The 13600-nt window shown below is 41.0% G+C and overlaps 1 protein-coding gene across 1 annotated transcript in view; it reads right to left on the bottom strand.

Moving 5' to 3' along the window:
• Nucleotides 1-10577, bottom strand: part of LOC122783956 (protein eva-1 homolog A) — a 68996-nt gene extending 58419 nt beyond the window's left edge. Inside the window, exon 1 of the mRNA XM_044048946.1 lies at nucleotides 10251-10577. Coding sequence (XP_043904881.1) covers nucleotides 10251-10359 — 109 coding nt within the window. The 5' untranslated portion in view covers nucleotides 10360-10577. The remainder of the gene's footprint in view (nucleotides 1-10250) is intronic.
• Nucleotides 10578-13600: the final 3023 nt, after the last annotated feature.

Genomic DNA, 13600 nt, shown 5'->3' with positions numbered 1-13600 from the left:
TCAACAATCTGCAGTGTTTCCAGGTGCCAAAAACCGGTTATTTTGGTAGTCTTCTCAATGACTGACACTATATATCAAAATGATTCCAAACTATGCCGTTTGGTGCAAACAGGGCTTTAGATACCATGATACAATTATGGCTGTCTCGGTCAATGTACTACTGCTGTTCCTCTGTCTTGTCGTGTCCACCACAGAGTCAAACGTTTTTGCTTTTTATCCAGGAGAACATGAGTCTGAAGGAACATGATCCAGTCTGTGACTTTTTTTCCTTCTCTCCCTGCGCCGCGACCGTATGGTGCACAGCCAGAGCAAAAGAGCGACACAGAGCTTTTTATTCTCCCGAAATATAATGATTTGGCTTGGTTTGAGCAAAGGAAGCAACAGCACTTCAAGGACACAAGTGCAGCTTATATCCGTGATGATATATTTGTGCAAACTTCACAAGACTGAACCAATCTATAAAAAGGTGAAGGAATGAGGCTTTTTATTTTAAGAATTATGCTTGGAGTGGGTGGGCACTGAAAAGCTTTTTGGGGGAATTAACAAGCTTATCTTTGGGGGGGGGGTGCTCTGTGAAAACAAGCAATAGAACAACTCCTGAGGAGCTGAGGGAGTAGAAAGCCATCTGCAGCATGTCCAAAGGGACTTAGCAGGGAGATCCCCTTCCATTTACAACAAACCCTGAGAGAGGAGAGCAGGAATGACCTGGCTAAATGTGAGAGCTTACCTTGCCCTTGTCACTCAGAGGTTCTCATAGAGTTTGTTTTCGTTGCACCGGGGGTCTATGTGCAAAGACGTTTCTCTTTACGCCGGACGCACAGAATGCTTGCGCATAAGGAAGTCAGCCACGTGTTGTTCAGTATAAAGCTATTTTACACTCTTACATTCACACCGACTCACGAAAAGCAACTGAAATATGAGTGGACAACTTCGTTTGAGGCCTGATTTTCTCATAGCCACACAAAGTCACGTCAATGGGAACTGAATGTAGCTGTGAAAACAGTCATTATCAATATTCACACCACATAATTCACTATATTAAAACAATATATGGGCTCTAAGGAGAGGATAACACAGGGGCTGGAGCACTGACTTTTGCATTTGGTATAAATCTGATCAGACTTCAAATTATGTTATTAGTAATGTAACCGTCTTCGGACGTTGTTCTAAAATATGAAAAGGCCATTTTCCTTCTGGAGGAATAAAGGATACAGTGTGGCCTTGACTACATACAAATGTGTATTATTATTATTTATCTCTGCAGAGTATGTATATATGTACATATATATATATATGCATATACATATATACATGTGTTTTCTTGAAAGGAGCTGTAAGAAACATTTTGGTATGTGTGCATGGGAAAAAACAAAGGGAAAATCCCCCCCCCACCCTCGCTCTCTTTCTTGTTCCCTTCCCTTTACCTGAACAACCAGAGGGGCCAGTAAGCAACAGATTAGCAGTGCTTAGGGGAGCAGGCTGCTGTAGCGTGCTGTAATGCAGACTGTCACTCCGTCACAGTTGGGGGGCTGCACAATGCCTCCTTGTTCAGACTGGCCCTCCGATGCCCCACCTCTCTACCTCTCCATTTCTTTCCCTCTCTCGCTCTCTCTCTCTCTCTGTCTGTTTCTTTCTTTCTTTCCTCTGGTCATTTAATCAAACCAATAAAACTAATAGCTTTCAGAAAAAGTTTCTTTCCTTAGATAGATAGAGTAGATGATTGAGGGATGGAGAGAATTAAAAGGGGGACATGTAGACTCCTAAACCAGACATAAATCAGCACCCAGGAAGAGAGGGAGAAAATAAGACAGGAGGGAGGAGGAGTGCCATCAAAGCATGGCTGACATTCTTCAAGATGCAAGAGCAGAGGTGTGTGGTTTATGTACATTTGCGTTGTGTGTGTGTGTGTGGGGTTGTAACTGAGCACATACGTGGGGGGGGGGGCGGGGGGGTTAATTGCCAGTCTTTCTCATAACCTGTCTGTGTGTTTTATCTACAGTTTAGTTTCACCACGGCGATGGACACTGTGCTGCACGCGGCCGTACCTGCAGCAGGCATCAGCACTTATCTGATCCTTGCTGAACGTTCTGTCTACAGAACTGAAGCGCTTGTGTTTAAAATGACAGGTGAGAATGCCTGCTGCTTAATAAATTGCACTTATTGTTGCCAAAACAGGGACGGTATAAATGAGCAAATCGCTCACAGCTGCATGAAGCAACAGCCGGGGATGTCACTGAAGAATCTTATTAGCATTTCATCCATGTTTTCTTTGGAGGGTTTTTTTTTAAACACAACTCCTTCATGCAAGAGAGGGCAAGTGCAAACACACACCTGCAATGTCTACATATATGTCTTTGCAGACAAGTGGGCAAGAATTAGGCCCCTTCTTCCCACCCCAATAACAGTTTTTACTATAAATCCATCCAGCTCAACGTCTAAATGGGCGATTTGGGTGGTTTTAGGGATTGGCAGAATTACAGCATAGGGAAAAATAATGATTATGGCATTAAAGGCTGAGTGGTTGAGCAGTTTTCTGCTGATTATAAGATTTGATTAAGACATCCACCCATCTTAGCTGGTAGTTAAACCACCTTCTCAGCCTGTGTTAACAATTTAAAAATGCAGTGTGGGTTTAATTTGAGTGTTTCACCCCAAAATCAGGGCCGAGACAGACACTGTTTGAAAAAGTGACACCTACTCTCACTTCAATTACAGTTTTTGATATAGATCCCCCCCAACAACCTCATTTAACTCTCTTACACTTACTTACTTACTTACTGCAGAATAGTGCTGAGACACCATTCACACCACACACACATTCGGTCTGCTCATATCGCTGGAATCACCAATCACTGATTGATCGATTTGAGTGTTTTTTCAATTATTTAAAACAAGCTTTCAGATTTTTCCACTTCTTAAATGTGAATATTTTCTGGTTTCTTTGCTTCATGTAACAAAGAAATCATTAAAACTGAATCCTTTTGCTTTGTGGACAAAAAAAAGACATTATGAGAACTGCATCTACACCAATTTGTTTTCATTTTAAAAGGGGCTATAAATATATATATATATATATAAAATATGTACAACAGGGGTCGATAGCATTTAAAATAGGTACTGTAATCCCAATTCAGAGCATTGCCATGGTTTCAACAACACACATAAACAAAGAAGTGCACTTATACCTGGGTTCCTTATCCAAGAGAAAGTTATCCACACAGTGATCTGCCCTCAACTTCCTCTCTTTATTTCTTTTAACTCATCTCCAATGCCAAACCTCATTTTCCTTCTCTGGTCAAGATGTTTATGAGAAGGGTTGTGAGGCCTTCACACCAGGATAGTCCGGGGGACAAAGGGGCAGGAAATTTCACACCTTCATTTGGTTTAGTTTAGCACTGCACGTTTGGAAGCGGCCCAAACTGCCAGGACAACATCACAATGTTAAAAAAAGCTACTTGTTTGGGGCGGTACTGCCCAAAATGAGCTCTGACCAGGAAGAAGAAAAAAGCATGAGGAAGAAGACAATCCGTCTCATCGATTGGCCAGGATCAAAAACAGAAATCCATCCCCTTCAGCCGGCTAGTTCAAAACAAACAATGGAGCAACACCAAATGTATGCAGTCTTAGGGTTTCTATGGTTTTTATTTGGTGTTCAAACCCATTTGGTTTTTCACAAGAAGCAGCAGGCGAGGTAGTGAGCTATCCTCACTTCCTCTCTTTGGTTCACTGGATAGTCCGTTTGCATTTCCCACTGTAAGCGAAACCAGACCCACGTTTTTAGGTGGACCAGAGTTCACATGTTTGGACTGCACCAGAGTTTCGATAAGATTTCACACCTGCCCAAGCGAAGCAGACTATCCAAGGGAACAGACTCTGGGCCGTTTGAAGTAGACCAAAAGGCTCTGGTGTGAAAGCGCCCTGAAACTCAGTCCGTGAGTTTTCAAAACAAAACAGTGTGGAACACCAGGTGTAGCCATGGTTTAAATCCAAAAAAACATTGAGTGTGGAGTTGACCCAGCCTGTGTTTCACTCACACACACACGCGCACACACAGAATAGAACAAAAGCAACATCGGTTGTTTGACAATTATCACAGCACCAAAAACAAACCGTACTGAACAGACAAACGCTCCAAAGTTCAAACCAAACTTAACAAATCGGGGCAGAATTCTTTTCTGCGTTGAGTACTTTTTATTGATAGATAACAAACACGTTAGGCAACAAAACCTCAGTGCAACTATTTCAATAGCACCAGGACATTATCGACATTCCATGGCTCCATTCAGTCGAGTATTGCCCCAACAGCATCTTAACCATTTAATAAGCATTACCTCAGTCAGGATGTGCTGCCTCTCCACACATATTTTGGCGACGGGGCAAAAAGTGATTTTGTTTGGTGCGTGTTAATATGGCTTATATGCCAGGACTTGATTCAGTTGACACAAAACTCTCGCCTTTAAGAGTGCGTCTGCTTTGAGCAGACGATCACATTAAATCACGTCTACGCGTCGCCTCCAACGCTTTCTCTTTTTATTTTGGGACTTTCCATCAGAGCATTCTGGTTCCAATTTAAAGAAAAAAAAAGGATACGTTCTTAGAAAAAGCAACAAAACAACTGACTTTTTCAACATGATTACTCTAAGGCATCCATGTTTGTTGCACTTTTATGTGGGATGACATTAATCGCATGTTGTTTCCTGTCGTAAACACGCGTCTCTCAACACCAACACAACTCCGTCACGCCCCCCCCAAACATGATGTCAAGCACTGCTTTATATGTGTGTTTGTTTATGTACAAATTATTGTATCTAGGAGGAGAGACTCACACAGCAGGTCATGTCTTTCAACGCTATAGAGTTGTGCCAAGCCTGACTTCCACCTTAAATTACACACGCTCTCTCACTCACACACACACACACACACACACACACAGCGCCATAAATACACACGGAGGCACGCACATTCAGAAGTCATCTACATTACACGTACGAGCCGTCTGCCCCCAAAGGCTCTTTAGTCTCGCATTTGAATTTCCCGTCTTCCTTTCCCTAAAGTCTTGTTAGTGACGTTTAATGCTCCTCTATATGAACGGCATCACTCACCTACTTTATATTAACGCTGCGTGTCAGAGAACACACGCAGCTCTGCGGCTGTTTCAAGTGTCGGCAATAAATTCTTTGCCCAAGTTTACACTTTTTTTCTGTAACATGAAGCGCATGCCCCCGGGTTTAATGGCTTTCTGTCGGTTGATTTACAGTTCTCATTCACATCCGCCTCTCAGTTTATGTCTGCATCTTTAATTGTGCCTTAATTGTGATTCAAGTATTGAAGATCCAGACCAGGGGCGTCAAACTCAAAATGAGCATCTAGGCTGGTCGAGAGGGGGCCAGACTACCTTTTCAGTAGCAAGAATTTGAAAATAAAACACAATATTCCATCATGATATCGCAGTTAAGATATTTTTGATGATATTTGACAGAATTTCAAAGTAAAGGTGCTCGTTTTGATATAGAATGAACTTTACTTCACAATAAAAACATGTACAGGATGCAAAATAAATCTATAATATCAAAAATGAACTGTAATTGAAATGCCAAACAAGCTTATATATGTAACTTAATTCAACGTTGAATGCAATACATATAATAATGTGATCATTATGACCGAATGTCTACTGTATTATTAGCATTATGTAAACATTGTTAGCATTATATTCAGTCTGTAACTATATCACCTCACTGGCAGCTGTGTTTAAAAGAAGACGAGGTCGTGGGCCATGTTTTTATGATAACTTGATATAAAGTGTTTGACACCTCTGGCAATGGAGGAATTTGATCTGGAGAAGCAGATTTGATTGATTCTCTCAGCATTCAGGTGGATTTAAATGAAGAATTTCAATCAAAACTGCCGTTTCAAGCACCGTCCTTTCTTGACACTGAACAGCTCTTTATCAGACAATCAATCAAAATCATTCGCAGGAACTATTCTTTGAAGAAAACACACACCACCCACTCCTTCTTTTCTCCATTTACTTCAAGAGAAAAGCAGCATTATGCGCCAGGCTGCCGCTGTCCGCCTTGCTGCCTGCCGACACCGCAGTAGACAAAACAAGCGGGAAGCAGGATTTGTTTAGACAGAGCTCACCTGGCGCTAACGCAGACACAGAAACAGTGATCAGGCAAGCCCTAGGGAGGAGTACAAGGGAGCGAGGAGGTGGGGAGGAGAAGCAGTGGTGAGGAAAGAGGTCGAGGAGCTGATGAGTGTGTGAGGGGGGGGAAGGGAAGGGACCTAGAGAAGGGAGCATGGGGTTCAGTGTTCACTGCTACCCCTCGTCCAGGGCCACTCGCAATATCAGAGCCGATTAAGATTTTCAGGGGCCTCAAGTAGCACTCGGTGATAGGTGGAGGGGTGTGGTTGTGTGTGTGGGGGTTGGCAGTTAGGGGGGTAGCCTATAATCCAGGACTTGCGCATAGGCTAATAGCAAAAAAAGGCGGATTTGTCTGTCTGTGTTTGCGTCGGCCGCAGTGTCCTGCAGCTTTGCCATAAAGAAGTAACCAGCTGATCTGTCCCAGAGAGACATTTACATGTAAAAAAAAACAACCCAAAAAACGTCCCTTTGATTCAAGCCATTGTCAGTTACGTTGACAGAACGCTGATTAAGCCTATCAGCTACACATACACTCTCTTTTCTCTGTTCTCGGCAACATTCCAGAGCTGCACACAGGAAGTGATTTGTTTTAAAGTAAAGCAAAACGGTTGCAAACAGACTGGAGTCTGCAATTTCAGGGGATACACTATTCTCGTCTTGCCTGAGTCAGGTCTGATAGTTCTGCTTGACATATGAAGGGTTAAGCATCAGAATAAGGTGATGTCATTCGTGTTCACAGAGACCTAACAAAGGCAGACTAACCTTCACAAAAATTAACAAAATTACGCTCTGCAGCTTTAGATTAAATGTGATTATTTTCCCATCAACTGATTCATTGTTCAGTCTACAAATTCATGTTAGTCCAATGATACGTATTCCTCCTCCATTTACTATAATCAGTAACTTCAGTTGATGAACCTAATTGACTCCACCTATAGTATAAATGTATATTCTGTTCAAATCTTTACTTAAAAACATTTACCGAAGCAGCTCCATCAAAACTGACTGGACACGTTTGAAGTGAAACAAAATTCATGACCTAAATGCTGTCGACTTTCTCTCGCCGATTGTGGCCGACATGTGTTCATGAGCTTCGACAGCGGCGAACAAAGACCGAGATGGATGACGACTCCCCCCTAACCACACACTCGCAGTTAGTAGGGGTTGACCTCAGTTGACCCCTGAGCCCCTCAACAGCCTCACATCCCCATTCACTGGGGTTAAATAAGGTTCTTGCCCACGGGGTTTTATGACAGAGGAAGAGAATAAATGAGGCTTCCCCGTGGCCCTTTGCTAGAATTGGCCGGGTAACAGCTGATAAACTGTGCAGTGTCTCTTCAACATTTCCACAGTTAAAAGAAACTTAGTGAACATCGTGACATGAAAGTCTCGATTTCTGTTAATGAACTGTGTCTGAACCGACAAGACTTTACCACTTCCCTTTTTTTTCTTCTTCACAACTACATATTAACCTAAATGATAACCTCGACGTTATCTGATAAGAGCATCCAGTAAACAGACATAAAGCAATAACAGCTTGTGAGACTCATTCACTATCTCTGGCGGGATCTGACACCTGGTATTTTGTAAATTGATAAAACTCATCACCACAAAATCTCTTTAATGTATACAACTGAATGTGATGCCTTCAAATCTCTTATCGTTGTAAAAACCCACACTTTAATAACATTAGAAAAGCTGCACGTCTCGGAAACTGGTGATTGATGATCTGTGACGTCTGCTTAAAAAAAACTAGATGAATATTTCTTTGAATACTAATCATTCAGTTCAGCTCTGTCATCAGAATCCTGACACATGTAGTGACGGACAGTTTGTTTGGGCCCTTGTCGCTCAAGAAACCCCGTTTTTCTGAGGACAATAAGATCATATAATGAGTTTCTACGAACGAAAAATCAACAAGCACTTATCAATAACTTATGACGTGAGGAGCCCGGGGGCTCCCGAGTGTTGTGACGCTCACTCCACACCTCTAATTAGCCGTTAAGGCAGCTGTATAATAGACGATGATAACAGGGAGCGAGACAGAATTAAATTACCCTGCAGCAGAGTTTGTTTCCATTTGAGCAACGGGGCTGAAAGACGCTGACGAAATCCGAAACGGCCCTTTGTAGTCGCTGTTGTCAACAAACACGAGACACGCCGAGTGACACAGATTGACTAAAAATAGCACGCGATGAAGTTAAAAATCGACTTTTACTACCGTGGACATTCCTGTGGAGGCCGAGCCGCCGACTCCGCCAGGTGGATTCCACCTTAAAACGTCACAGATGAGACTGCAGCGTCACTAGTTCGACCATCTTGACTTGACAGATGTTTGATCTAAACACACCACTTCTGTCACCCTGGCACCACCTGTCAGTCAAACGAGCTCCTCCCGGGTCTCCAGGGAGACTCCAGCTGGTCAAGAATGCGAGGGCCTGAAAGATGTCATTGTCTTTCTTTGGTATTCTTAGACAGTTCCCTCTCTCATTCTCTCATGTGTCCCTTTCACTCAAAAGGGGACGCTTGGCCAGCGTTTGTGTACAAGGATGCTGCTGCACAGCGGCGAGCAAACAAACCCTGCAACAGTGTCTCTCTATTGGACTTCTTCTGTCAGGAAACAGTGACAGCCCGCACTCTTATGACAGACATGAGGAAAGATCAACCGCTTTTAAAATCTAAATCACAACATGAAACGTTCCATCATCAGTGCATATCAAAACATGTAGCACATACATGTTGGAAACAATCAATATCTGCAATAGGATACAGTGGTTTCATGTGGTAATGCTCAATAATACTTTTAAACAATTGAACTCAACCTGAAGACTTACATTAAATTAGACTCACAAATTGCAAAATGTAGCAGAAAAACAGGAATTAGATATTCAGATTATTAGTATTTGGGGGTGGAACACATTTGTAAGACAATATTAGCAACTAAATTCACATTTTGTGTCATATTCGTCTGAATGCTTACAGCGACAGATGGAAAAGTGGCCGTGATGCTTCAATATAGAAAATGTAATCATATAACCAGGTTCCATAAGATGTAATCATAATGCCCCACATCCAAGCAACACAAACCTGGAATCAGACGGTTTTGAATTCCCCCTGCTTGCTTAATTAACCACCATTTGATCTACTCAGTGTGTAACTTATGGCCCTGACCAACAACCCACTTACACACACACACACACGCGCATGGAAATGACAGACATGGAACCTTGTTAACAGCAATGTACTTTTTAGCAGCTCATTAGGCAACACGTAGACACAGTCATACAGAGGGCATGTTTAACATACATCTGCTCCTTAGCACCTTTCCCCCACAGTGTTAGTCTGCCTGCACTCATTAGAGGCAAATTAACACTGACACAAAGCACCCTTCCTGTTTTATGGCACAGTAAACAAAACCTGCAGGCTTTAACCCTGGGCTCAGCACAGCTCAGTGGGCTATAATGCAACACAGAATAACCCATTATTTTTAGTAACTTGACAGAAAAGAGTGCAGATTCTGGCAACCTAAAATAACTGTCAGCCATGTATTCACGTTCTTTTCCAGCTTCTATCATTTGGAGCACAGCAAATCAGACAAACACACATGGTTTCCCATCGAGTAACACATTAACTACATCCTTCCATTTATCTCGAAGGCATCAGTGGTGGGGAAGTATGTCGCAGAGCTTTGCTGGGACTCTGGCTTTAGGGTGAAATGGCAACCTGTTGCTTTGTAAGTGCCCTGTGTGTGGCCATCCTGCACCAACTGTGTTAAACTCGGCCAAAATAAGATAAGCGCAAATGCGGGTCTTTTCCGCGTGTTTTAAAGTTGTGTGTTGTAGTCGGTTTGTGGCGCAAACATTCGCGTGTGCGTGCCGCGGCACGCCAGAGGCACGGCTTGTTGTCCTGAGAGGCTGAAATCACAGCTCGTACTCTGTAGAGTCAAAAAAAAAAAAAACATGCGTAAAGACGTTTACTCATCTCTCCGAGGACGCGTGTATTCCTCAAATCACACAGCTGAGAAAATTGGGACGCATTTAAAGCGCATGGAAACGCGTCCACGCTGCGTTTCTGTCAACCAAAAACACGAACCGTGACCAACCTGAGAAATCTGAAGATCCTTTGGTGAGATCGCAGAGCACAGTGAGGCACGTTATTCCCAACAGGAGCGCACTACTGACGGCTGACAGAGTCCCATCTGAGAAGAACATCCTTGAAGCCTCAGAGTTTTTGAGTTCCTCCGTAGCATTAGAAAGTCCAACAACAACAACAGCAACAACAACAACAGCAACATAAAGAGCAGCAGCAACATTGGGTTTCAGCTTCTGCGTCGCATGCGGGAGATGTGCGGTCCCATCATACCTCTGTAGTCTCCCCTCATCCTCCCACCACACTGCCGTGAGACTGAGACTCTGCGCTCAGCTCAGCTCCCCCCTCTCTCTCTCTCTCACTTAGTCACACACACACACACGCGCGCACTGCATTTCTAACTGCGTGTTGTGTAGAGCAGACAGTGGAGGCAGCAGCCCACCTGAGGACCGACGCCTCCCTCACTCACTCACTCCCTCCCTCCACCCTGGCCTGCAAGAGTTCACGACAACACAGTGAAACCAAAATATCTCAGTGAACCCATGTCGTTACAATGTAACAAGTGTGGTTTAGTGCAACCATTAGTATGAAAGGAGCCATTTTTGCACCCTAACCACGCAAATAAAAGTCCCCTGGAGCCATAAAATTGAGATAATAACATGTATAAAGGTTGTTTGTATATGTATATGTGTATATATATATATATATATATATATATATATATATATATATATATATACATATATATATACATATATATATATATATATATATATATATATATATATATATATATATATACACACACATAAATTCCAAATAACACCCCCACACTATCTGTGCAATATTTAACTGTGATTTTTTTCTTCTCATACTGTTTGCCTACAGATTTCTGTCCTGTTTTTTTTTGCACTACTTTTATATATATTTATAAACATACACTTTTTTTTTTTTCTTAGTCATAGTACACAATAATCTAATTCTTAATGTTGTGTTTTCTTAAATGTTGTCGTGTCTGGCACTCCAGGGCCACCGTACCAAACAGTGAACAATATTTTTATCAAAATACATGAATGTCTATTTTTGTTATTTACTGATTCATTTAGCCTCATAAATATGATTTTTTTGTGAACTTTATATCTAAACAAACAATTTGGAATGGTGTGCAATATCGTCCTAAATATTTTTAACTGCAACATCATTGTAGAGTATCAAGATGTAATTTTATCTATTCACTAAACAGTTCATTTTAGCCCAAATGTTAGACTTTTTTTCTACTGCATTGCATTTATGAAATTTAAATACAAAAAGAAAATATTTCATTGTCGCTTATACCCAACCAAAATAAAATATAGAATTGTGTAGATCTAGTCCATCCATTGTATTTGGAAGATGTACACCATTTAAAGTTACCCACTTTGAAATAAATACAACAATATTTGGCTTTATGTAGTTCATGGTTGAGAAAACCTGTCTGGCATAACTATGTGGATCCAAAGATGGACAGGACAAGTCTTGTTGGATTTGGGTTGGTTTTCAATATCACATTTGACGTAGATGTTAAAAACACATTTTAATCTATCGCCTTGATCTCTAAATAAGAGGGGGTCATTTTGAAATAAAAAAGAAAATGAAGCAGCAGATAGGAGAACACATCATTATTATCAATTATAAATTATGTTTAGTTTTTTCTTTGTATTAGTATGACCTTTAAAACATTGATGACAGTGAAATGAGACAGTTGCTTATTGTAGTTGTTGTAAAGGACATCCCACAAGTGTTAACCAATAAAATGACTAGAAAATCTTGATCTTGCACCTGTTCTCAGTGAAAGTGTTCCTAATAAATAGAACAGTGATATGTTGCTAACAAACTGATCAGATGCCATCATCAATGTCATCAAACGGACTCAGAGGAACTGACAAGAGTACACTGAAGTTACAGCCAAAGAAACAACAGGTAATTTCCTCTGTCCATTAGAGGGCGCTGTGAACAGTTGTATCATTTATTTTCATTTGCTGCATCGAATGACTGGAACTTATTACACAAAGCTGGATGCTTTTATCTTTGTCTCTTCTTTTAAACGGTGTCTAAAGGCAATTATTAATGACACTTCTGAAATGAAATGTTTTACCAAAATTTGACAGTTTGCAAGGTTTCTAAGGACTTAATTTACGTGTGTTACTGTTTAATGTGTTTGATGGTTGTATCTAGTGTTTTCTGGCACTTGCCAGGCCAACATTGTAAACATTAATTACAATTACGCATCCCAACAAACTCATAAGTTATACACAATGAAAATAAATATATCAATGAACTTGAATCCTTAACACTGGTATTTTGTGGTTGCACTCAATTAGGCCCAATTGGAAAACTACACTTGGACATGAATAATGTAAGACATTGATTTAATTGTTATTATTGATTTCGCATGGTAAATATCAAGTATAAAATGTATTCATCTTCTTTAAGCTTTATTCGTACAAAACAAGCAACAAAAATGTATTTATTTATTATTATTATTGCTATTTTTGTTTTTAATAAAGTATATCAATATTTATTGCCCACCCTATGCGACTTAACTATGATGACTACTTGCATGTTGTATGTTTATATTTTTATTTTTTATTTATATTCCCGGAACGTTAGGTGTAACCATAAATATCCGCCCCCACATCCGTTCACCATTCGTGCCAATATTCAAATGCAGTGTTATATGGACTTCATTTACGACTTACTCGTGCCGGTGCAGATGAGGGAACAGCGGGAGAGGAGATTTTATGACGGCGGGGCATCATTTGTCGTCCAAGTTTTACATTGTCAAAGAAAAAGTCCAAATTCGCCGGTTAGCTTCTCACTCCCGCGTATCCTCTGTTTCCGGAAGCAGGTGTCCATGTCCACAAATCAGCAGCAAAAACCGGACGAGACCACCGGGACTGGACTTATTTCCTTTTGCGTGTTACCTTGAAATGAACACCGAACTTCAATTAAAATTTAAAATTTTTCAAATACTAGAAGGAAAACCTGGCTGGTATCCATGGGGGTAAAATACTAAGACAAATTCAAAATAAAGTGTGTTTGTTTTGGATCAGTAATGATATATAATTCACATTAAAAACACGTATAATGCAAAATGAATATATAAATATCAAAAACAAACATTTGACATTGAGTCGCATTGGTGTGTTGCCAAACAGACTCTAACAATATATTTATTTGGACATTTAAAAGAGCACTTACCATTTAACTTTTCAATACAAAGTGACTAACCACGGAACGCTTCCGCCATCTTGTGGCCAACTTGCTTGATTGCAGAATCGAACAAAGCGCATTTCATTGACATTTGCCTTCCCCCGGCTTCCG

The sequence above is a fragment of the Solea senegalensis genome, linkage group LG17 (genome assembly GCF_019176455.1).
Source record: "Solea senegalensis isolate Sse05_10M linkage group LG17, IFAPA_SoseM_1, whole genome shotgun sequence".
NCBI lineage: Eukaryota > Metazoa > Chordata > Actinopteri > Pleuronectiformes > Soleidae > Solea > Solea senegalensis.
Note: the sequence above shows the minus strand (reverse complement) of the source record. Positions and strands in the feature narration are given on the sequence as shown.